Consider the following 21,495-nt stretch of genomic DNA (forward strand, 5'->3'; position numbering starts at 1 on the left):
TTCTTCTTTTTTAAAGAATAAAATTATAATGTGAGAAATTTTAATTCGTGTTTAATTTGGTTATGAATTGTTTTGTGTAAAGGTTAAATTAAACAAAAAAAAAAAAAAAAAACAAACCTTATGTTTGAGTAATTACAATCACCCTCTTTAATATGAATCTTGTTACACGTTCATCCTTATGGTGTCAGATTTAAAAGAATCTTTTAAATTATGTGAAATGTTTACTGGTTTGTACTCGTTTTGTGCAAAAATGCAGTTTATGATGCACCACAATCTGATATTACAATCCGAGAGACACGTGTTATGATCATTTTGTTTCAAAATGTGGAGCTCGAATGAGGTAAAACGGGTACAAACTAGAGAATATTCCATATATAATCTAGAAGATATGACTAAAATTGACACCACAAGAGTGTACGTAAAAGACAGGAGGGGTGTAATTGTAATTATCCAAACATAAAGATTTTTTTTGTAATTTGACCTTACCTCAGGAGGGTGGCCGTAATTTACCCTATATTTTAATGAGAATTAGGAATAATACGTGGCTAGTTAAAAAAAATTAAAAAAATCATTATTCAGTTTGGCTAGTAAACTGCAAAAAGTACCCCTATATAATCTCTAAATAGCAAAAAAACCCCTGTGATAAATAAACTAGCAAAACCCCCCCTGTGAAATTTAGTCAAAGACAAAAAACCCCCCGGTTGACTTAAGTGTGGCTCACTCGCGGGTTGCGCGACTGGTAGTTGGTTTTTGGACGTGAAATGACGAAATTGACCCTAAAAATGTATTTATATGTATATATATTTTCCTTTTAATTTGATTGTTTAGAAATTAAAATATTGTTAAAAAATAGTAAATAATTAAATTAAAAAATAATTAAAAATTTGTTAATCAAATTAAGTATAGATTTTTTTAAATAAATAATAATGGAATTAAAGTTTTCTTTTGATGTAGCGATAATTTAAAATATATACAAAAATTATGTGATAATAAAAATAAAAATAAATTAAAGACCCCATTGTACATTTATAATTAAGATATAACAAAAATAAAATAATTAAAATATTTAAAAAAGCATAAGAATTTATTAGTTGCAAAATCCCGGGGGTATTTGTGTCTTTTTATATGAAGTCAACACTCAAATGAGAAATGGGCCGAGTGTGCTATTTAAATAATTTCACAGGGGGGTTGTTTGCTAGTTTATTTATCATAAGGGGGTTTTCGCTATTTAGAGATTACACAGGGGTACTTTTTGCAGTTTACTCTATTTAAAAATTATACATGACTCCCAATTTTACAAATTACAATTTCTTGATAGTAGCCTCTTATTATTATTATAATATATATCAAGTTAAAGAATATTCTATTGGTTTCTTCGTTGAACGCTTAAGATATTTAAAAATGTTAATATCATACAAATTAACAGGGGGTAAAAAGAGAAAAAATAATCATGAAGTTAAATGATATACAAATAAAAATATTTGAAAGACGACGTTACATTGGCCGCGACTTTCGATCCATCAAACTAACGGCGTTTCGTATCCGTTTCTCATCACTTTTGTGCGTGTGCTTTTGAGTTTTTTAACTTATAAGTTGCATTTGCTTATCTTTGAAGTTAGAAATCTGTTTGAATGCTTTTTTGTCCCAAACTTGTTCAAGTTTATGCAGAAACGATTTCTCAAACAGGGGTGAAAAAGAGAGTTACAAACTATACCCTGCCCCCATACAATTTGTATAATAACATTCTTTCCTACTACTTATTCAATATGATTCCGTCGAGCGATCGAAGTACATAATAGGAACATACATCTTCACATTTTATTGCAACTTACCGAGATAACTAATTCAAGAACTCTTTATCTTAGGTCTCGTTGTCAACAGAAACCTCCTCAACGCAATCATTAGTACCCATGTCGTCTTTGCGATTTTCTCCTTTATCGTCAAAAGCAAAGCTGAGGTTAAAACAGTCTTCAGCATTTGCGCCTGCAAGCCTTTGAAGAAACCCGATATCCCTTCGTTTTCCCAGACGGAATATACTGTTCCAGATACTGTTCTACGCGACGGTGGTCGAGTTTTGCCCTCGTCGTTTTCATCCGACTTTGCAGATTGTATCATCACCTTACACCTGTCCATTTTTTTCCAGATCTTTAGCTATTATGGCAATCTTTCAAAAGAAGTAAATATCGAAACAAAAATTAAGTTTTTTCTACCTTATAGCTGGATAGGTTAAACAGGTGGCAATGCATTTCGAGACTGCGCCCAACACGAAAGCAGAAAATGCAGAGAGAGCTTCTCTAGCTGATGCATCGTCTGTTTCTTTCCTTATGTTCCCCTTTAGCATTCTCAGTTTTAACTGATCAAATACGGTGTACTGCACGCAAGCCGGTATAATTACAGTTAGAATTTGTCTCGATTTCTAAAAGCATCTGTGCATATTGCAGAAGGACCAATCGTAGGTAGAGAAATCATAAAAAAACCTGTATAGAAGGATTTGTGGTGAGAAGAAGGGAAATTCCTAGACCATCAAACGCGTCACTCCAACTGCCTTCCGAGAGAGATTCCCATAGTCCTTTCGACTTTCCGAAATCACTTGTTTGCATTCTCGAAGCTGCTGTATCAAGAGGCTGTCGAACTAAAATTAGGACATATATGGTGATAGATAGATAGATACATACATACATACATAGGCTACATACGAACAAAATCAATCCTCGAGTAAGTAGGACCACATAAAGACTTGGAAAAAGCAATATACGCTTTACCGGGAATTAGCAATATCACAGCATGAGATTTTACGAACTAGATCACGTTATTATCTAATACATAATCGAACACTGTGATTTACCTGCGTCACTATGGCTGTGCATGCACCAGCAGCAGCGGCAATAAGCAAGTTGGCTGCAGTTCCGATAGATTTGGATCTACTTTCTCTTAAGTAGAGTCTCTTAAAGAAGCTGTATCCGTAAAAATAGATGAACTGCGAAATGAAAGACTGCAAGTTCTTTGTCCCCAAGCCCTGGTACAGTGATAGAACTTGACCTTTGGAAATTGCTTCCCAGAATACATCTGAAATGTTCCTGTTTCAAATAAGAGAAATCCATTCAGACGTCACTCGTCTTGGTTAGGAATATCGATCGAATATGGTTAGTGATCTCAAAGAGGAACATAATATTCATGCATCAAGGCGTTTTAAATGCAGTAGAAGGTATAAAATTAGATTGATGAAATGAATAAATCAATTCATTACAGTATAATAAGATAAGAATGCTGAAATGAACTTTTTACACAAACTTGACAACACACACACACACACACACACACACAAATTGGAGCTTCAACAGCATAATTCAGAAAAGCTCAATACACACACACGCGCGCACACACACACACACACACACACACACACACAAATTGGAGCTTCAACAGCATAATTCAGAAAAGCTCAACACACACACACACACACACACACACACACACACACACACACACAAATTGGAGCTTCAACAGCATAATTCAGAAAAGCTCAACACACACACACACACACAAATTGGAGCAGGAACCTGTATTTTTGGTGATGGTGAGCTCGATTTTCAGCTTGGTACTTGGTTTTGCAAGTGTCGAGCGGGTACAAAACGGTGGTGCTGACGAGTGCACCCACAGCACCGGACGTCGCCTCCACTAACGACTCCATATCCAACTCCATCGAAGAAATTCAACCTTTTTCTAACACACAATAAATAAATTAAATCATCAGATAGTACCAGAAAACGACACGGCGACGTATTTCCCCAATTCAGATCACAGAATCCGCCGATCAAGCAAAATGAATCGACGATAAAATCGAGAAAAAAAAAAAGGAAGAAGAATGAAGGAAGGAAACCTTGATTCCTCGTAAACAGGAGTCGACGGCGGCGATTGGAAGAATCTCCGGCGTTGAGGAAGAGCGGTAGGTGGTTTTCCTGATCGGTGGCGAAAGTGAGCAGTCAATTAATCGTATTGGGAATTGGAAATGTGAAAGTATGGGCTTTTGCTCTCTGCTCCCGGTCCCGCTATATTTATATTTATTTTGTAATCTTAAAATAAAATAAGTTTGGTTGATTTTTTATTAATTGATTTTTACTAATATATTTATTGTTGTGTTGGTATTTTAATAATAAAGAATCCATCTAGAAAAATTAAGAATTTTATAAATAATATTTTTTTTTGTATAAATTATTTTCGAATAAATAGTGTCTCATGACTCATGACTAACATATCGAATAGTCCAACTATTCTTGAATTATGTATTGGATCCCAACTGAATAAAGTCCAAATCAATTAATTCGAATTGGCCCAAACTCATAAGCCCAAATTTTTTTATATTTCACTATAAATTAGAGGGTAAATTTACGTCCACCCTTCAAGTAAGATCAAATTACGTAAAAAAAATCTCGTTTGATTGGATAATTACAATAACTCCCCTTAATTATGACTCTATGAGTCTTATTACACGTTCATTCTTATGCTGTCAGATTCAATAGAATCTTCTAGACTACGTGAAATCTAGTTTGTACTCGTTTTGTACAAAAATACAGTTTATGATGCACCACAATCTGATATTTACAAGCCAAGAGACATATCTTATGATCATCTTGTTTCAAAATGTGGCGCTCGAACAAAGTAAAACATGTACAAACTGGAGAATATTCCATATAATTTAGAAGATTCCACTAAATTTGAAATTGTAAGGGTGGACGTGAAGAAGATTCAGAATTGAGAATTGAGGTGAGGTGGTTGTAATTACCCAAACATAAGAGGTTTGTTTCACAATTTGATCTTACCTCAGGAGGGTGGTCGTAATTTACCTGATAAAATAATAGAAATTTGAGAAATAATGAGGGTCATGACCCTTCTAACCATATGCTGACTCCGCCACTGATTGTATATGTTATGAAATATCGTAGTTCGTTCAAGTATTGATTAAGTAGTCGAACTTTAAATTAGGCTACCAAAACAAAAAAAAAAAAAAAAAAATGATATTGATTAGTAATAACTAATATTTAGAAATGCATCATTGTAACATTTATTGAATATATATCTAAGTTTTCATGAAAAAATAAGAGTTGAGGTTAATTAATTTTCTGATTTAAAACTGCATATGTAGAAATATTAATTGAATTACTATAGTCTAATAATAATAATAATAAAAATTTAAGTTGATACCTTAAAAAAATCAGTGGAATTGCAATGCCCTGTCATTCTTGACCAATCTCCCCCCCAAATTCGAGTCAAGTGTCAGCTAATTCAAAGCCACCTGATTAACGGCGGCGCCGCCACTCTGCTCCGCTCTTGCTTAGCGGTGATTCCCTTCTTGCCGGTGGCTGCCATTTTCAATCTGGAAATTAAACAGAAAGAAGAAAGAAGAGGAACAACAAAGTGTGGTGGTAGCTACATGAGAGATGCATGGAATTGGAGGACCCCTTTTCCTATTACATTATCCAAATTTAATCGTGTCCACTAATTTTGGGTATCTTTTATTTTGAAAATTTTGGCAAAATAAAATAAATAATTAGTCTAGCATTATTTGACTTATGCTTTATTTCATGATACATAAATAATTAAATATGCATACGCGTATATCTTATAATATAAGAGTGAGATAGACGATTAAACAATTAAGTGAAGAGTAAGTACTCGAAATGAGAAAGTGAAAGAACCGCTTACTTCTTGTAATAATACCTGGAACGGACAAACGTTAATAAAATCACATTAAATATTTGATGAATTTTACGATGTGTAGCATGAAATAAACCATTGTCGTGTGCAAATAGAACTGCTTGTAAAATTGTGCGTTGTTTAACTAAAAAAAATGTAAGGGTATTTTAGTCAAAATGACGCGAGAGATATTTTAATCAGGTAAAAATAAAAATGGGCCTTATTTCAAAGAAAAATAGTGTTAATGGGAAATTGAAAAGAATAAAATAAGAGAATCATCTGATTAATTACATAATTAGCCTTAAGGAGTTTGGGTTTGGCATTTGGGGCCCAGGCCCACGAAAATAAATTACGGAAATTACACGTTGACAAATGCTGCTACTGTCACAACGGCTCATTTCTCAAATACTTTCAAAATTCTTTGGGTCAAAACGTAGATATGTAATAGTATTGGGGCATAAATTGCAATACTAATAAAATTTGTTCTTCCAATAATTTGTTTTCAAACTTTTCTTCTTCCCTCTCCTCTCTTCTCCGTTCTCTCTCTTCTTTCTCTCTCTACACACACTCTTCACTGAAATGAACAAAGTGTTATAGAAGCTTTGAATATTTTCTCTCTCTACAGTATTATCCCAAATTTCTCGCTGATTTCAGTCCGGCGATGCAGGACTTCATAGGGTCTGTTCGCCGATCCCTAGTTTTCAAACCGACCGGCGAAGATTCCCCCAGATTTGGGGGATTTGTGGAAAAGGTCGGTTCGAGCATCCGAAAATCTCGAATAGGTCTCTTCGCTAAGCCTCCGATTCGTGCGCTGCCACCAATTGCGACGCCTCCGCGAAATACTGGAAGGGGAATCCCGCCGGCGGAGGAGGATCTACTGCCGCCGATGGAAGAAGCCATGGGTGATGAGCTACCGGTAATTAGGGATAGAAATGAAGCGGCGCCGGCACCAAAGGTTCTGAAAGTGGAGGAATCGAAGAAGAAGGAAGTCGCTTTGTCGCCTCCGATCCGGTGGAGGAAGGGGGAATTAATTGGTTGCGGCGCGTTCGGGAGGGTTCACATGGGGATGAACCTAGACTCGGGGGAGTTGCTTGCTGTGAAAGAGGTCGATTTCGTTCACTTCGTCGTATTTTTCAGATTTACAATGAAGATTTTTATTTGTTGATTCGGTTTGTTTTCTACTTGGCAGGTTGCAATTACATCGAATAATGCTTCGAAGAAAACACAAGTAATGTCAATTTTTTGAGCTGATCTTTATGTACTTCATGCGCGGGCTGGTTGTGTGTAATCCCAACTGATTCTAAATGGATATTGCACTATTCTAAATATATTTGTAGCATTGATCATCTGATCAAATTATTCTGCTTTGCCAGTTTAGAAAATCTAACTTACAACTTGTGCCTATTCATCTATTGTCTCAATTAGAAGATTGAATTTGATGGAGCATTTTCTGTGATGATTTTTTCAGGAATACATATGGGAGCTCGAAAAAGAAGTGAATTTATTGAAAAATCTCTCACATCCAAACATTGTGGTGAGACAAGATAAATTTTCAACTGCATCAAGCATCAACTGACGTTCACTACTGATTTTAAGCACATTTTATTTTGTTCTGCAGAGATACCTAGGAACTGCTCGAGAGGAGGATTCACTGAACATTTTATTGGAATTTGTGCCAGGTGGATCTATTTCATCACTCTTGGGGAAATTTGGGTCTTTCCCAGAATCTGTAAGTGATTACCTCACATTTATTTAGAAAATTTCCGAGAATATTTTAGATATTTTTCGTCTTTCTTAAATGTCTACATCAGTCTTAGAAATTAGTCATGCGAAAGCTAAATGCCGAGTCCTCTCTAAAAATTACATCCGAGACGAGTTCTTCTTTGCTATATGGAATCGGCTTGCAGTTTTTGCTTAAATATTTTATAATTTGTCAAGGCTTTTAAGGCCCACCTCTAGCAAGTGGGCTCTGGAAATGTAATATGAAATGGTAGAACCTAATAATAATGTCCAGAGTTTTCTAATTTTACTCTGAATTTGCACTCCAGGTTATTCGAATGTACACGAAGCAATTGCTGTTAGGACTAGAATACCTGCACAAGAATAAAATTATGCACAGGGACATCAAGGTATTTCTCGACAAGATATATATTTCTTTATACGTATCTATGTGTGTTTCAAAGAGGTTTACATGCTCAATTCCTAAGTCTGGTTATTTGGATTCTCACCAGGGAGCAAATATTCTTGTAGACAACAAGGGTTGTATTAAACTTGCTGATTTTGGAGCATCCAAGAAAGTTGAAGCATTGGTACATTTCTATCTCTGTTTTTCTATAGCATTTCCTTGGTCATACTAGTGGAAACTGTTTCGTAATCAGGGATTCAATGTTTTTGCAGGCGACGATAACTGGTGCCAAATCAATGAAGGGTACTCCATATTGGATGGCTCCTGAAGTTATTGTTCAGAGTGGTCACAGCTAGTGAGTAGAAAAAAATAGTTTTCTTGTAGTTGGTGAAGTTAGCATTTCTTGCGTTTAGATGCTGCACAACCTTTTGATAGTGTATCCATCATAATCAATATCTGCATCATTTTGTACTGAATTAGTTATACCACTAGAGTTCCTCCATGTTACCAAGTGACCAAGAGAACGGTCTAAAGTGGCATCTTGTTACCTAATTTTTCCTATTACTCGCCGGATATTGCACCAAAATATGTGCTTGTCTGAACAAAAAGATGCATCACTACACATGGTATAAATGTGTCACTTGTTCAAAGAGCACTTTTCCTAATCAAGAAGCATCTTTTATTTTTCCTGGAGATTGTCAGTACTTTTACCACAATGAATGCAACAAATGTTTATTATTTTCTGGTTACAAATGTACAGCTCGGCGGATATATGGAGTGTTGGATGCACAGTTATTGAAATGGCGACAGGAAAAGCTCCTTGGAGCCAGCAATATCAGGAGGTATGCAATTTACTTTCTAATAGAATTTATCAAATTTACAGTGATTACTTTCTTTCCTATATTGTTTTAAGTAAATATGGTATCTAACAGTTCGCATCATTCTAGGTTGCTGCTCTCTTTTATGTAGGAACAACCAAGTCTCATCCACCTATACCAGATCATCTTTCTGCTGAGGCGAAGGACTTTCTATTAAAATGCTTACAAAAGTATGTTTCATTCATACTTGCATTTAATGTTTCCTTCGCTTCCATTTTACTTAAATGAAATTGGTTTTTCGCTTAAGAAAAATTAAACTGATCAAGATTCGTTTATTTGTTCTGTTCCCCTCTTGAATATTCATATCGACTTGGTGAACTTTTGTAGGGAGGCAGACCTGAGATCTACTGCATCAGAGTTGTTAAAGGTAGTACCAAACATTGGATACAGGAATTATGCTATTGGAACATGAAGCATTTCAAGCTGTGATACTACATTTTGTCATTTTCTTAAATCCATGGTTAAATTAATGAATGGTGCCCCTTCTTATGGTAGTTTCTTTTGCTTGTTGATTTCAGCATCCATTTGTAACTGGAGAAAATCGGGAATCACATCTTGTTCGTCGCTCTTCACTTATGGTTAGCAAATGTTTGTTGTATATATATATATTATATTATATTTTAGCTCTGTAAATACACCTTCATTAATAAGTTGAATATTTATGTCCACAGCAGAGTTCCGGAAAACATATGGACAGACTTGGGATTGAAATTAAGAAGTCGTAAGTACTCATGGGAAATTCATTTGAAATGTTCTTATAGATTGTCTTGAATTAGTTGTCACTCGAGATGTATAATGTTTGAGGATTTATTCATGCTGCAGGATGAACTTAGACGCAAGGAATTCCTGCAATGGTCTGAAGGACGTTGGTCAGTTGGGTGGTGCCAGTTGCTCGACCTTTCATCCAGAGCCGTTATCAGCACAAGGATCTCTATGGGAACCTGTCAACTTTGATGATGATATGTGTCGAATCGATGACAGCGTTGATCTTGTACTTGGTGCACCAACCAAATTCACACCTACCCTACTTTCTAGTGATTGTAATCAGGTTTAAGGACTAGACCTATATATTTTCATTAGATATCAATATTCAGCCATAGAATACTATAGTCCTAATTAGAGTTATCCTTGGTTTTCTTTGTGCAGAGTTTTAATCCTATGTGTGAGCCGAATGAGGATTGGCCATGCAAGTTTGATGAAAGTCCCGAGTTGACTAAAAGTAGAATGGAGTCTCGCCCCAGTCAACACGTTGAGCCTGGGAACAGAACTTTAGGTTCTGTTGAGGTGAGTTGTGGCTTCTCATTTCCAAGAGGAGATTCGGTACAGGATGATGACGACGAAGTAACTGAATCGAAGATTCGAGCATTCCTGGTTGAAAAGGTACACTTAGGAGAAACTTCCTATATATTTGGTCTAAACTTTTCCAAGAAAATACAAGCCATGCAGACGTACCGATTAAAAGATTATTTAGATTATCCAAAGATTTTACCTATTCCGAATTTCCTGCCTCTCTCTCTAGAACTTTACGTTGACCATGACAACTACACAAATTCTATTCTCATTTCTCTGTGTGTAAAAAACAGCGCCTTATTCGATCTTGCTGTGCTACTATTTGTGTAGGCTTTGGACCTGAAGAAGCTGCAAACACCTCTTTATGAGTTCTACAATTCTTTGAATGTTGCTGCTCCTCCGAGCCCTCTTGGTATTGGCAACAAGGAAAATGTTTCAAATAATTGCAACTTACCTCCCAAAAGTAGGTCACCTAATAAGGTGTACAGTCGAAGATTTTCTACTGCCATTGATGTTGAATACAGCTCAAGTCCTGGGAGTTGTTCCAGACGCGCATCAAATATTAGTGATGTAAATTTCCGAGCTTCTCAAGATGTTAAAAATCTGCCTCCCGATTATCAACAGGAGCCACTTACTCCTAGGTATGCAAATATCAGTCTACATTTCATTATAATATAATCAAAATTTTGTTTTTTTCCTAAAACAATGTCTTACTGTAGCTCTAGGTTCTCTGAGATACAAAGGAAATGGAAAGAAGAACTCGATGAAGAGCTTGAAAGAACGAGAGGCAAGTTGTGTTTAATCCCACATATTAATTACAATAGAAATTATAAGTTTGTCTTTACCTTTTTGCCTGTGTTTTGCAAGCAATCTCTTCTCTTCTTGATTGAATATGCTCTATTTAGTTCATTTTCGGAAGTTTGACTACTGGAATAAAAAATGCATATTGCAGAGATAATGCGTCAAGCAGGTACATCGAAAACATCATCTCCGAATGATCGACTTTTGAATCGACAAAGAGATCGATATAGGTTTGCATCTCCCGGGAAATAAATGTAAGTTTTCAAATGGTCAAAATATTTTCGTTAGCTATTTATTTAGCGTAATTTTATCTCTTTAATCAAGCTCACGAATCTCTGTCTACATGCAGTTAATGAGACGATCGATCACTTGGGAAGGTTATCTTCCAGAAGATTGGAATTCCCATTGGCAATTTTATTGCAGTACTTGTGGTAGAAGTATAAAGAGCTTGTGCTATTGGTGATTCTACATAATTATAACGGCGGCCATTTGTATTCAGTCAATGTGGTTCGACCCGAATTATATTTTTTATATTATATATTATATATAAAGAAAAAAAAACATGTCCTATTAAGCTGTGATCTCTCCTTTTGAGTGTATATTTTATTTCAGAAAAAAAAAAATACAAACGAAGATTTGAGGGTTTTATTGCACGTGTAATATTTACGTCGTTTTTCGACGGAATTAATGCAATGTATACTTTTTTTTAAACCCTGTTCACTATATATATATATATGATTTGAGTTTTGGCTTTGAATGGTGCTAATATGGTGATTGATTTAAGCTTCTGTCTGAATGGCTTTGTTTTATTGCACCGATATCACACCGAAAGTGGGTCGGTGTAAGATGGAAACAAACGTCAGGGGCGTTTTTCGTAATTTAACATAACTTTAGGGGAATTTTTAGATCGAAAACAAGGGTATATAAAATGTCTGTTTCCCATTTATACCCCTATTTACAAATTACAATACAAACACACGTCCGTCAAAATTTTATGGGAAGAAGGCTTCTCCTTCATCAGCCATGTACATGAAGAGAGATATATACTTACAACCTAGGCAAATGAAAATCCAATACGAAAACTGCTGTAGGTGGAGGAGCGATCGACGATCGTGATTTCGCTTGTGGCTCGCCTCTCAATGTCCACCACCTACACCCCGTTCGGTGTTCGTCGATTCCAAGTTATTTTCATTGATATGATCAAATGTTGTGGTTAAGTACAATAAAATCAATAAGTTATAATGATCTCGACATTTTAGAAGAAATAATTTATCATTCATGACGTGTTCTTGAAAATTTATTCGGACAATAAACCGGTACTAATGAAGCCCAAATTGTCCTAACAATAATTAATAAACAAAGTGGGCTTTGGGGAACAAAAAAAATTCCCATTACGAGGGAAATCCCAATCGAAAAAGAGCCCTATTGCCTTAAGAGATCTGGAAAAAAGGAGTGTCGGGGAAGGTTTTTTCGACGTTAGCACTTCAACGGTTAAGTCAGTCAAGTAAAGTGTGAAAACGGTATTGAATGTAATATATGAAGAGAAGGAACCCTCATTTTTCTTGTGTTACACGGTTGTATTAATATATACCGTGGGGTTGGGTCTAGTGGAAGCCCTGTCTTATCAAGCTACGATGCACGTGCATGGTGACATGACTTGATGCGAGCTCATTTTACCTATTTTACCTACTGAAGGTGATCTGCTTCTCCTCTCTTTGCGGTTCGAGTTGCTCTAATTTCTCTGAACGAGCTCGTTGTTGGTAGGTGTGCCTCTTTGCGATACACGTCACGGTGCAGGCTTTCTGCCATTGTTTCTGACATCGAGCCGAATATTATATTCACATCTGCCGTTTACACATGCCCTATGTAAGGCTATTTGGTCGGCTTTAACAGTTATATCGGTCGAAACGTCTTTGTGTTTGGGCCGCCTTTTAATTCACGATGGGTCTTTGAACAATTAGGCTCGTATCAAATACAAATTAGAACACAATCTTCTTTTCTTCTAATGGAAGAAGATTCCATTGTTGAAAAATTGAACCAAAACATCATAATCCATGATTCATTTAGGATTCCATTATATTCACTGATAAATATTCGTCGGTGCAATTATAAATAATTCTTTTTTTAAATTAAAAAATAACAAAAATAATTAATAATGATGATGTAGGTATTAGCATGAACATGGTGCCGGTGAACAATATTCAGACAACCACTCATTAAATTACCAATTTACCACTATATGTTTCCCAACAAATGTACATGATTTAACACCTTTCATATTTCCAGAATTTTCTGATGGCTAATTTGCTATTGGTCTTCAAATAAATTGTTTTAGTTTTTTTTTTTAAAAAAAAAAAAAAAAAAAAAAAAAAAAAAAAAAAAAAAAAAAAAAAAAAAAAAAAAAATTGTTTTAGTTGGTTGGTGAAAGTCAAAGGGAATATGCTTGTTTGTTAGAATTAATCATAAGTTCTTTGAATATGGATCATCAAAAAGGACAATTTTTTTATTTTTTATTTTTCATTCTTGAAAATAAAGTTTGATGGTTTGTAATTAATTTGAGCTAATTAAGTTCGATGGTATATTTCTCTTTAAGCTTCGAGCTCATAAAAGTTCAAATTACATGGCCCGATTGCCACTTTCAGTACTCGAACTGGTCTGAATTTGATCAATTACTGATACACTCTGTATACGAGCAAGTCGGACCCATCAAAATTTGAGTATCGGAACGACCCCATTCCTTTATTTTTTTTAATAAAAAGAATTTTTATTAGAAAGTTCACATATGCACCAAGAAAATTAGGTTGTATTCGTCACCAAACATATACATATATATTTATATATGTATATATACAAAAAAGCAAATCTTGCAGTTTCTCTCTCAAATCCAAGAAATAGTGACCAATCCCTTTCTCATAGAATTATCAAAAAGGTTGCCTTAGAGAACAAGTGATGCATGTCTTTCTTACACAAATAACCAAACAATTGACTCAATTGGATAACCATTACCAAATTCCATATATATATATATATATATATATATATATATATATATATATATATATATATATATATATATATATATATATATATATAATATTGAAATATTGATGCATGCAAAAATCTGGAAAGTGGGCTCTGCAGACCACTCATTGATTTGTTTAGAGATTTTCTGTGTAACAAATAATTTATCCTTGAAATTAATTAAATTTTGGCAGGGATTTAAATTTTGTTGGGGTTCAGACAATTTTCTGTGAAAGAATTATACGCAATAAAGTACAATCTTTCTTGTTTGTGTGTCTGTGGATCATGTCTCAAAATGCTTGTCCAACTCATTTTTATAAGATCCTAGATTATATAGGATCTTATAAAAGCTCACATAAATCAAATTTTATTGGAAGTCAAAAATTACTATGAACAAATCCACTGAAGGTACAGTAGAACCTCGATAAATTAATAACCTCGATTAAATAATAGTTTTTCTTGGTCCGATTCGGTAAAAACATGTTAAATTATTAACTCGATAGTTTAATAATTCGCTAAATTAATAGAATTTTCCTAGTCCCGTCTGTATTGTTTTATAGAGGTTTAACTGTAATGTGAATTTTATTAGAACCACGTGGATCAAAAATCAAATTGCTGTCGTCGTAATTAATAATAATTATTAATGTTTAACTATTTAATTACTTGAAAGACTGCTTAATTAGAGGTGACAATGTTTTGGATTTATGCAAAATATTATAATTTAATTTGAATCTGCCTTTTGAATGTTGAAGATTCAAAGCCTTAATGCTTAAGGAGATGATTGTGATGGAAGACAACAATATAATGTGTGATGGCACAAGGCACTACCTAGCTAGTGATACCCCCCACCCCCTCCTTTATTTTTCTCTTTTTATGAATATATTTAAAAAATATAATAGGAATGTGAAAATGTTTATACTGACTCCGCCACTGACTATTATACTGTAGATTTTTTTTTTTTTTGTTGACTACTATTATCATGTTGATCGTCGCTATAATAGTTTTGGTATCAAAGATGCGAATATTCTATAAGAAATCGAAAATTCTGATATCGAGAAAATATTCTTCTAAAATTGTCCTTTTACGAAGAAAAAAAATTAAAAATTGTCCTTTTACGAAGAAAGTTCCAACATTAATATAATTATTTAAATTGAACTAGGTTTGTTGTGAGAAATATCTAGGACATTATGTGATGTAATAAAACTATATAGTAAAATGAAATGAAATGAAATAAAATGAGATGCCTATCCAAACAAATGAATGGATATTCTAAGCCCACGATCATCTTCTCCCTTCCTCTTATAATATGTCTTTGTGAACAACTCATTTATTTATATATATAAATTCATCATTCAATTTCAATCATATTGTATATGCCCTTCTTTCTAGGTATGGGACAATATAATTATATTAATTAAATGAAGAAAATGAACAACGACCCAAATTAAGGTAAATACAATACATGCATAAGTTCGAGTGCCCATTAATTTATGTGGATATATATATTATCCCGTTGTCCTTTAACAGAGTCAGAATTTTAAGATTGGGGGAGCCGAATGCATTAAAATGATTCTGAAAAGATCGTTATATACTATTTTTCTTCTTCTTTGTTATATATTAAACAATAGAGATTTGAGAAACGTTGGGGGTCATGGCCCCCTCCCTATATGGTGGATTATTCGGTGTTATTGTCCAACTTGATAATCTATCTAACGAGCAACGTCTTATAATTAATTAACGCGTCTCGTACATTAATTGGGACATCTTATCTTCTCCGTACAACGCTCAACCTTCAACCTTTTCAATGTAGGGAACACCTCCCTCTCTCTCTCTCTCTCTCTCTCTCTCTCTCTCTCTCTCTCTCTAAATGTATATATATCGCATTCATATATAGCTGCAAAATATATATATATATATCTTTACTTAGATTTTGTTTGTGCAGAAAGTATAAGGGTTACATGATTGTGTGCATGTGGGTGCACCGTGCATGCATGGTTTTCTTTCTTCTTTTTTTAGGGTTTCAAGAAGTGGGCTACATTTTTTGTAGTAAAAACACGTGATTATATTCTGTACAGACAGTGATTTATTTGGTCCCATATTCGTCTACGAATACGATCTATCATGCAAAATTAATTTTACTTGGAAATTAATTTATTATAATATTGCAAGATTTATCCCTTTCATTTTATGGTCCAACGTACTTTAGCATGATTCATTTTCCATGTTAATTAATTGCTTAATTAAATCAATGTTTAATTGTTGTCTTGTCACAGTTTAATGATTTAACATGTCGTGATTGAGCTACTTAAGGACCAGATTAAACCATATAAAATAAAGGGTTAAATACACTTTGCACCCCTGAAGTATATCATATGTAACACTTACCCTCTAGTATCATTAATTTGTAACAATTTCCCCCTCAACATCAATTATTTTATAGTTTAAAATTTAAAAACTAATAAACATAACAATCTAATAATTATTGGATTATAAAAAATGAGAAGTAACTAAAAAATTAAATTATTGGGAAAAAAAAAGTAATATATGTTGTATAATAATGAATGGAAATATAAAATATGAAATTAATGAACTAAAATATATTCGAATACTTAAGATTACTATTATTAGTTATGTCTTGATTTCTTAAAATTTATTGATATGAATATACTTGATTAGTAGTCCCGATAACAGTTAGATGTTATTTATTAAATATGTACCCAACATAAGATAATATTTTAAATTTTTAAATATTACAATTTTCAATATACATTTTTATTTGTATAATTTAATTATTCTCTTAGTTATTTCTTTAAATATATTTTTTAAACGTATTAAGATTTAAAATACAAATTAAATTGAGGTTGAGGGGGGTAAGTGTTACAATTGATACTTTAGAGTGGTGAGTGTTACATGGATATACATTAGGGGTGCAAAATGTATTTAACGCTAAAATGAAACCAGATGAAGTGTGCATTAATTAAATATAGTGTACGAAAAGATTATGGAAACCCCCCTGAATTTAAAGTAAATTATACAAAGAACCCTTCACTTACTCGATCACTGCACGCGAACCGGTGATAGTCGAGAGGTATGTTACCACGTGGAGAACTAAGAGAATGGGATCTCAAGAGAACTCTAGATCAAGTGTACTTTATATATAGTTTAGTAAATTTACGAAAAAACCCCTAAACTTAGAGTCAATTATAAAAAGAACCCTCTGCCTATTCGGTCACTGCACGCGAACCGATGATAGTCGAGAGGGATTATTTATAATATTAAGGGTAAATTACAACCACCCCTAAGGTACGGTCAAATTACGAAAATTCCCTTCTTGTTTGGGTAATTACAACCACCCCCTCAACTATAAATCTTCTTACACGTCCATCAATGCGGTTTCAAATTTAGTGGAATCTTCTAGATTATATGAAATATTCTCAATTTGGACCTGTTTTATCCCATTCGAGCTTCACATTTTGAAGCAAGATGATCATAAGATGTGTTTTTTTGACTTGTATATATTAGATTGTGGTGCATCAGAAACTGTATTTTTGCACAAAACGAGTATAAACTTGAGAAGATTCCACGGAATCTAGATGATTATGTTGAATTTGACACCATAAGGATGGAGATGTAAGAAGATTCATAGTTGAGGGATTTTTTCGTAATTTGACCATGCCTCAGGTGGGTGGTTGTAATTTAACCTAGTATTAAATTAGTAGAATCATAGTTAAAGAAATATTGTTGTAGATGATTGTGATTTGGGCTTTATGGGATAGTCCAAATTGCTTAAACAATAGTTGGTCCATTGGGTTCAGCCCAGTGGATTATATCAAGTATTATATATATATTTTTAATTTAAATAATATTTTATTTCCCTTTTTTATTCATAAAGAAAATCTATGTAAAAATGGAAAATTCAATTGCATCTTTTAGAATTAATGACGTTATTCTTGTTTATTATTTTTTTAATTTAGAAGAATATGAGGTTTCCGTGGTCAACTATTATACGCCTTTATACTGAAAGTGACATTTCGTGTAATTTCACCATACGTTTATTTATTTTATTTTATTTTATTTTTCCTTTTTCAGTTTCAAATTTATTATAATTTTGAATTTCTCCAATCACAGATAATTGAACTTAAATAAAAAATGTATTTTTATTAATTGTAAATTGCACAAGACTCCCTTTTGATCTAATTTAATTCAAACCTTTAAATTTGAAAAAAAAACCACCACCATATCTCCTTGCACTGATCCAGTTTACAGTAACCTTTTATAAATTAATATAGTCGGACTATCAAAATTCTATTAATTTAGCGAAATATTAAATTATCAAGCTAATAATTTAGTAGGTTTTTACCTAATTTGGGTTACACAAAACTATTATTTAAGCGAGGTTACTAATTATCAAGATTCTATTGCAATTGTAAATATTGCAGATTTTTTTTTCTTAAATTGAGATTAAAATGTAAATTATGGATGGTAAAAACATGCACACTTGAAATGTGCAAAACTTCAATTCGATGTAGTAGACAACAATTTCTAAAACCAAATCGATCCACCCCCAATAAAAATAAAAAATAAAAAAAGATTAATAAAAAAAATTAAAATTGGAGAAAAATAATAAAAAAAATGGAGAAAATAAATTATGACGTGGCAACCCAGAGAGCAGGTTTCCAGTTACTGCAAAATCCTTTATTATTTCCGTGCCCACTTTCTTTGCATCTACTCCGCCTCTGATATTTCTCCATTTCCATCTCGAATTCTTCTTTCTTCTTCGTCGATTCAGCTACTTCGTTTTTACTTACCACCGCCTCCTCTTCCACAACCGCCGCCGCCGCCGTTTCTCCGCCGCAGCCGTCTCTTTTTTCTTCCTCTTGCTCTTCTTTTTCTCCGGAGGCGGCGGAGGTGGCGGTGGTGGTTGTTGTCTCCGGCATGTGATCGGGGCCTGCAGTCAAGAAGCAAAGCCTGAGTCTGCCGTCAATCCTCTCCGCCTGTAGATAAGAGTTCCTGAACGGCGCCTCCACCGCCTCAATGATCAGCCTCCCGCCGTCTGATCTGCGGCGGCGCACTTGCATCGAGCTCATCGTCGACAGCGGCGGTGGGAAATTCCTCCTTTCCCGGAAACTCGCTTTCTTCACAACAACCGCCGTCGTCGTCCGTCTGCAGCAATCATCATCGGACTCGCCGCCGCTTTTGTCGGAAAAAATCGGATGAATACTTTCTGTCGTGCTTGACGGTGACAGGAAAATGCTGCTACCATCGGTGATGATATCAGTCCCCGTTTCGCTCCCTAAATTTTCGGTGCACAGTTCCAGTGAAAACGACGTCTTCTTCGACAAAGGGTGTGTGTAGCAGCAACTCTCTTTATATTCATTAGGGGCTGTTTGGAGAAAACCCCAGTTGCAGAAATCAAGATTCGCTGGCGGCGGTGGCGGCGGCGCCGCCGCCACTTTGAGCTTTAGGGTGGTGGTGGTTTCTGTGAGCTGGGTTTCGAAACAAGAAACAATCTTTTGGCAAGTTATAGTTGACATGGTTTTTTGAGGATTAATTTTTGTACGTGTATAGTTCTTTGCTTTGTCTTGAATTTCTAGAGAGAGAAAGTATGTGAGAGAGAGAGAGAGAGAGAGAGAGAGAGAGAGAGAGAGAGAGAGAGAGAGAGTGGAGAGAGGATTGAACGAGGGATAAGTGAGGAGATGGGTCTCAATTTGTAGTGCCCAAAAGTGCTGTTCAGATTGTCTGTGTGTATCTGTGTGTGTGTGTGTGTGTGTATCTGTGTGTGTGTGTTTTAGTGTGTGTGGGAAAAGAGTTTGCTTTTTTGCACCACTTGAATTATACTAACTATTAATCTCCCACACACAAAAAACATTTGGCTTTTTCCTTTTTTTTTTCCTTTAATTTTCATAATAGGTTAAATTACCGCCAACTCTAAGGTAATATTAAATTACAAAAAAACCCATCATGTTTAGATAATTACAATCATACCTTAATTATGAATTTTTGTACATGTCTACTCTTTACGGTGTCAGATTCAACGGAATCTTCTAGATTTCGGTGGAATTTTCTCTAGTTTGTACTCGTTTTGTGCAAAAGTGCAGTTTATGATGCACCACAACCTGATATTTACAAGCTACGAGACACATCTTATGATCATCTTGTTTCAAATTCAACAGAATTTTCCTAGATTTCGAGAAATGTTCTCTACTTTGTACTCGTTTTGTGCAAAAGTGCAATTTTTAAAGAGACACGTCTTATGATCATCTTGTTTCTAAATGTGCAGCTTGAATGTACGAACTAAAAGATTCCACTAAATTTAACACCGCAAAGTTGAACGTGTAAAAAGATTCATAGTTGATGAGGGTAATTGTAATTACCCAAACGAAAAGTTTTTTTTTCCGTAATTTAACCTTACATTAAGGGGTGGCCGTAATTGACCGTTACATAATATTCCATAACATTTTTTTATTTAGGGGAGAAATTAAATAGCTTTTAAATGAAATTTATTCACCACCAAATTGATGTCCTTGCATATACCATATATGTGTGTGTATATATATATACATAAATACATGTATGTAGTACAAAGGGCGACAGATGGAATATAAATTGCAATCCAATGAAAATAACAGCTTTGACGTTTCATTATAGTTTTTTTTCTTCCATGTGGAAAAGAAAAGCCAATTAATAACCACATAAATAAGGTGAAAATAAAATTAATTTTCTTTTGATGTAGATAATATGAGATTTATTTTTATTTTTCTTATAATTGTTTAATAAAAAGTATTTTAAATAGTGGTTTCATTTAAATAGTATGTGTATTGAAAGTCAAAATCCATATTGGATGGCAATATTTAAGGAAGCAGACCGACACCACACAAGCCCACAAGGTTTGAAAATTTTGTGTGGTGAAATTACCGAAATAGACATCATGTATACCAGCTCTCAATCCGCGTTGAATTGACCGAACTAGCCATACGTAACGCAGGTTGATAGTATAGTTTAATGGCATAGGTGAGGGTATTTATGTCAATTCACGAAAAACGGTTTTTAAACGGCTGATAAGCTCTTACACCTGATAAGCTATTTTAAGAGCTAATTAGTTATTACGTTTTATTTTGAAATTATTTTTTAAAGTGTTTGGATGATGAACCTATAAATTATTTTTATGCATCTTAAAAGCTCTTGAACAACTTATTGTTTGAATTTTTAAGATTAAAAAAAGATACTTACTACCAAATATTTTTAAAGAACTTATAAGCTCTCAAATATCTTAGAAGCTATTTTTAACGGCTTATAAATTTTACCAAACACTTTCTTAATGGATAGGTATGCATCCATGGGATGTGAACGAATTGATAAAAATCGAATAACTTGTTTATTTAACATTATTTTGGTATGAATCTTACCAAAAGATCAAATGTGATGAAAGAAGTGTTATAATCAAGAATTAAGTATTTATTTAATCCAAATGCCCTAACTTAGCCAAAATAATTTTGGGCCACACAATCTTCACTTAATTTGCCGAATTAAATTTTTTATTGTGATTACTTTTGAATTTTAATATCATCCAAGAAAATTTAATTTTTTTTGTACGAATTCAAACTCATGAACTTCTAGTTCTCATTCATACTCCTCGTAATCATATACGTGCTTGTAAATTATACCAGAGATGTAAAATATTTGTAA

The 21,495-nt window shown here is 34.0% G+C and overlaps 3 protein-coding genes across 6 annotated transcripts; 1 reads left to right on the forward strand and 2 right to left on the reverse strand.

The window, feature by feature from the left end:
* Nucleotides 1-1,570: 1,570 nt before the first annotated feature.
* LOC105953349 (peroxisomal adenine nucleotide carrier 1) lies at nucleotides 1,571-5,485 on the reverse strand. 3 transcript variants are annotated; one of them, XM_012977015.2, is made up of 7 exons: nucleotides 5,203-5,485; nucleotides 3,881-3,959; nucleotides 3,561-3,717; nucleotides 2,846-3,077; nucleotides 2,478-2,624; nucleotides 2,211-2,371; nucleotides 1,571-2,125 (listed from the first exon to the last, which is right to left on the reverse strand). In XM_012977015.2, the coding sequence occupies exons 3-7, from the start codon at nucleotides 3,701-3,703 to the stop codon at nucleotides 1,846-1,848; spliced, it is 963 nt and encodes a 320-aa protein (XP_012832469.2). In that variant the 5' UTR covers nucleotides 3,704-3,717; nucleotides 3,881-3,959; nucleotides 5,203-5,485; the 3' UTR covers nucleotides 1,571-1,845. The 3 variants fall into 3 exon arrangements, with proteins under 3 accessions (XP_012832469.2, XP_088676732.1, XP_088676733.1); XM_088820606.1 differs by lacking the exon at nucleotides 5,203-5,485 and having other exon boundaries at nucleotides 3,881-4,067; XM_088820607.1 differs by lacking the exon at nucleotides 5,203-5,485 and having other exon boundaries at nucleotides 3,561-3,723; nucleotides 3,881-3,958.
* Nucleotides 5,486-6,061: 576 nt separating this feature from the next.
* Nucleotides 6,062-11,542, forward strand: LOC105953348 (mitogen-activated protein kinase kinase kinase NPK1). 2 transcript variants are annotated; one of them, XM_012977013.2, is made up of 18 exons: nucleotides 6,062-6,799; nucleotides 6,884-6,922; nucleotides 7,163-7,228; nucleotides 7,313-7,423; nucleotides 7,743-7,823; nucleotides 7,926-8,003; nucleotides 8,092-8,174; nucleotides 8,580-8,661; nucleotides 8,767-8,867; nucleotides 9,025-9,064; nucleotides 9,216-9,275; nucleotides 9,369-9,418; nucleotides 9,520-9,745; nucleotides 9,844-10,077; nucleotides 10,318-10,628; nucleotides 10,707-10,774; nucleotides 10,940-11,042; nucleotides 11,138-11,542. In XM_012977013.2, exons 1-17 carry the CDS (start codon nucleotides 6,356-6,358, stop codon nucleotides 11,038-11,040), a joined length of 2,175 nt encoding a protein of 724 aa, XP_012832467.2. In that variant the 5' UTR covers nucleotides 6,062-6,355; the 3' UTR covers nucleotides 11,041-11,042; nucleotides 11,138-11,542. The 2 variants fall into 2 exon arrangements, with proteins under 2 accessions (XP_012832467.2, XP_012832468.2); XM_012977014.2 differs by having other exon boundaries at nucleotides 6,169-6,799; nucleotides 9,372-9,418.
* Nucleotides 11,543-18,282: 6,740 nt separating this feature from the next.
* FAF3 (FANTASTIC four-like protein (DUF3049)) lies at nucleotides 18,283-19,663 on the reverse strand. Its single transcript, XM_012977012.2, has one exon. It carries the CDS (start codon nucleotides 19,341-19,343, stop codon nucleotides 18,456-18,458), a length of 888 nt encoding a protein of 295 aa, XP_012832466.2. The 5' UTR covers nucleotides 19,344-19,663; the 3' UTR covers nucleotides 18,283-18,455.
* Nucleotides 19,664-21,495: the final 1,832 nt, after the last annotated feature.

This window comes from Erythranthe guttata, chromosome 7 (genome assembly GCF_056151865.1).
Source record: "Erythranthe guttata isolate IM_541 chromosome 7, IM_541, whole genome shotgun sequence".
NCBI lineage: Eukaryota > Viridiplantae > Streptophyta > Magnoliopsida > Lamiales > Phrymaceae > Erythranthe > Erythranthe guttata.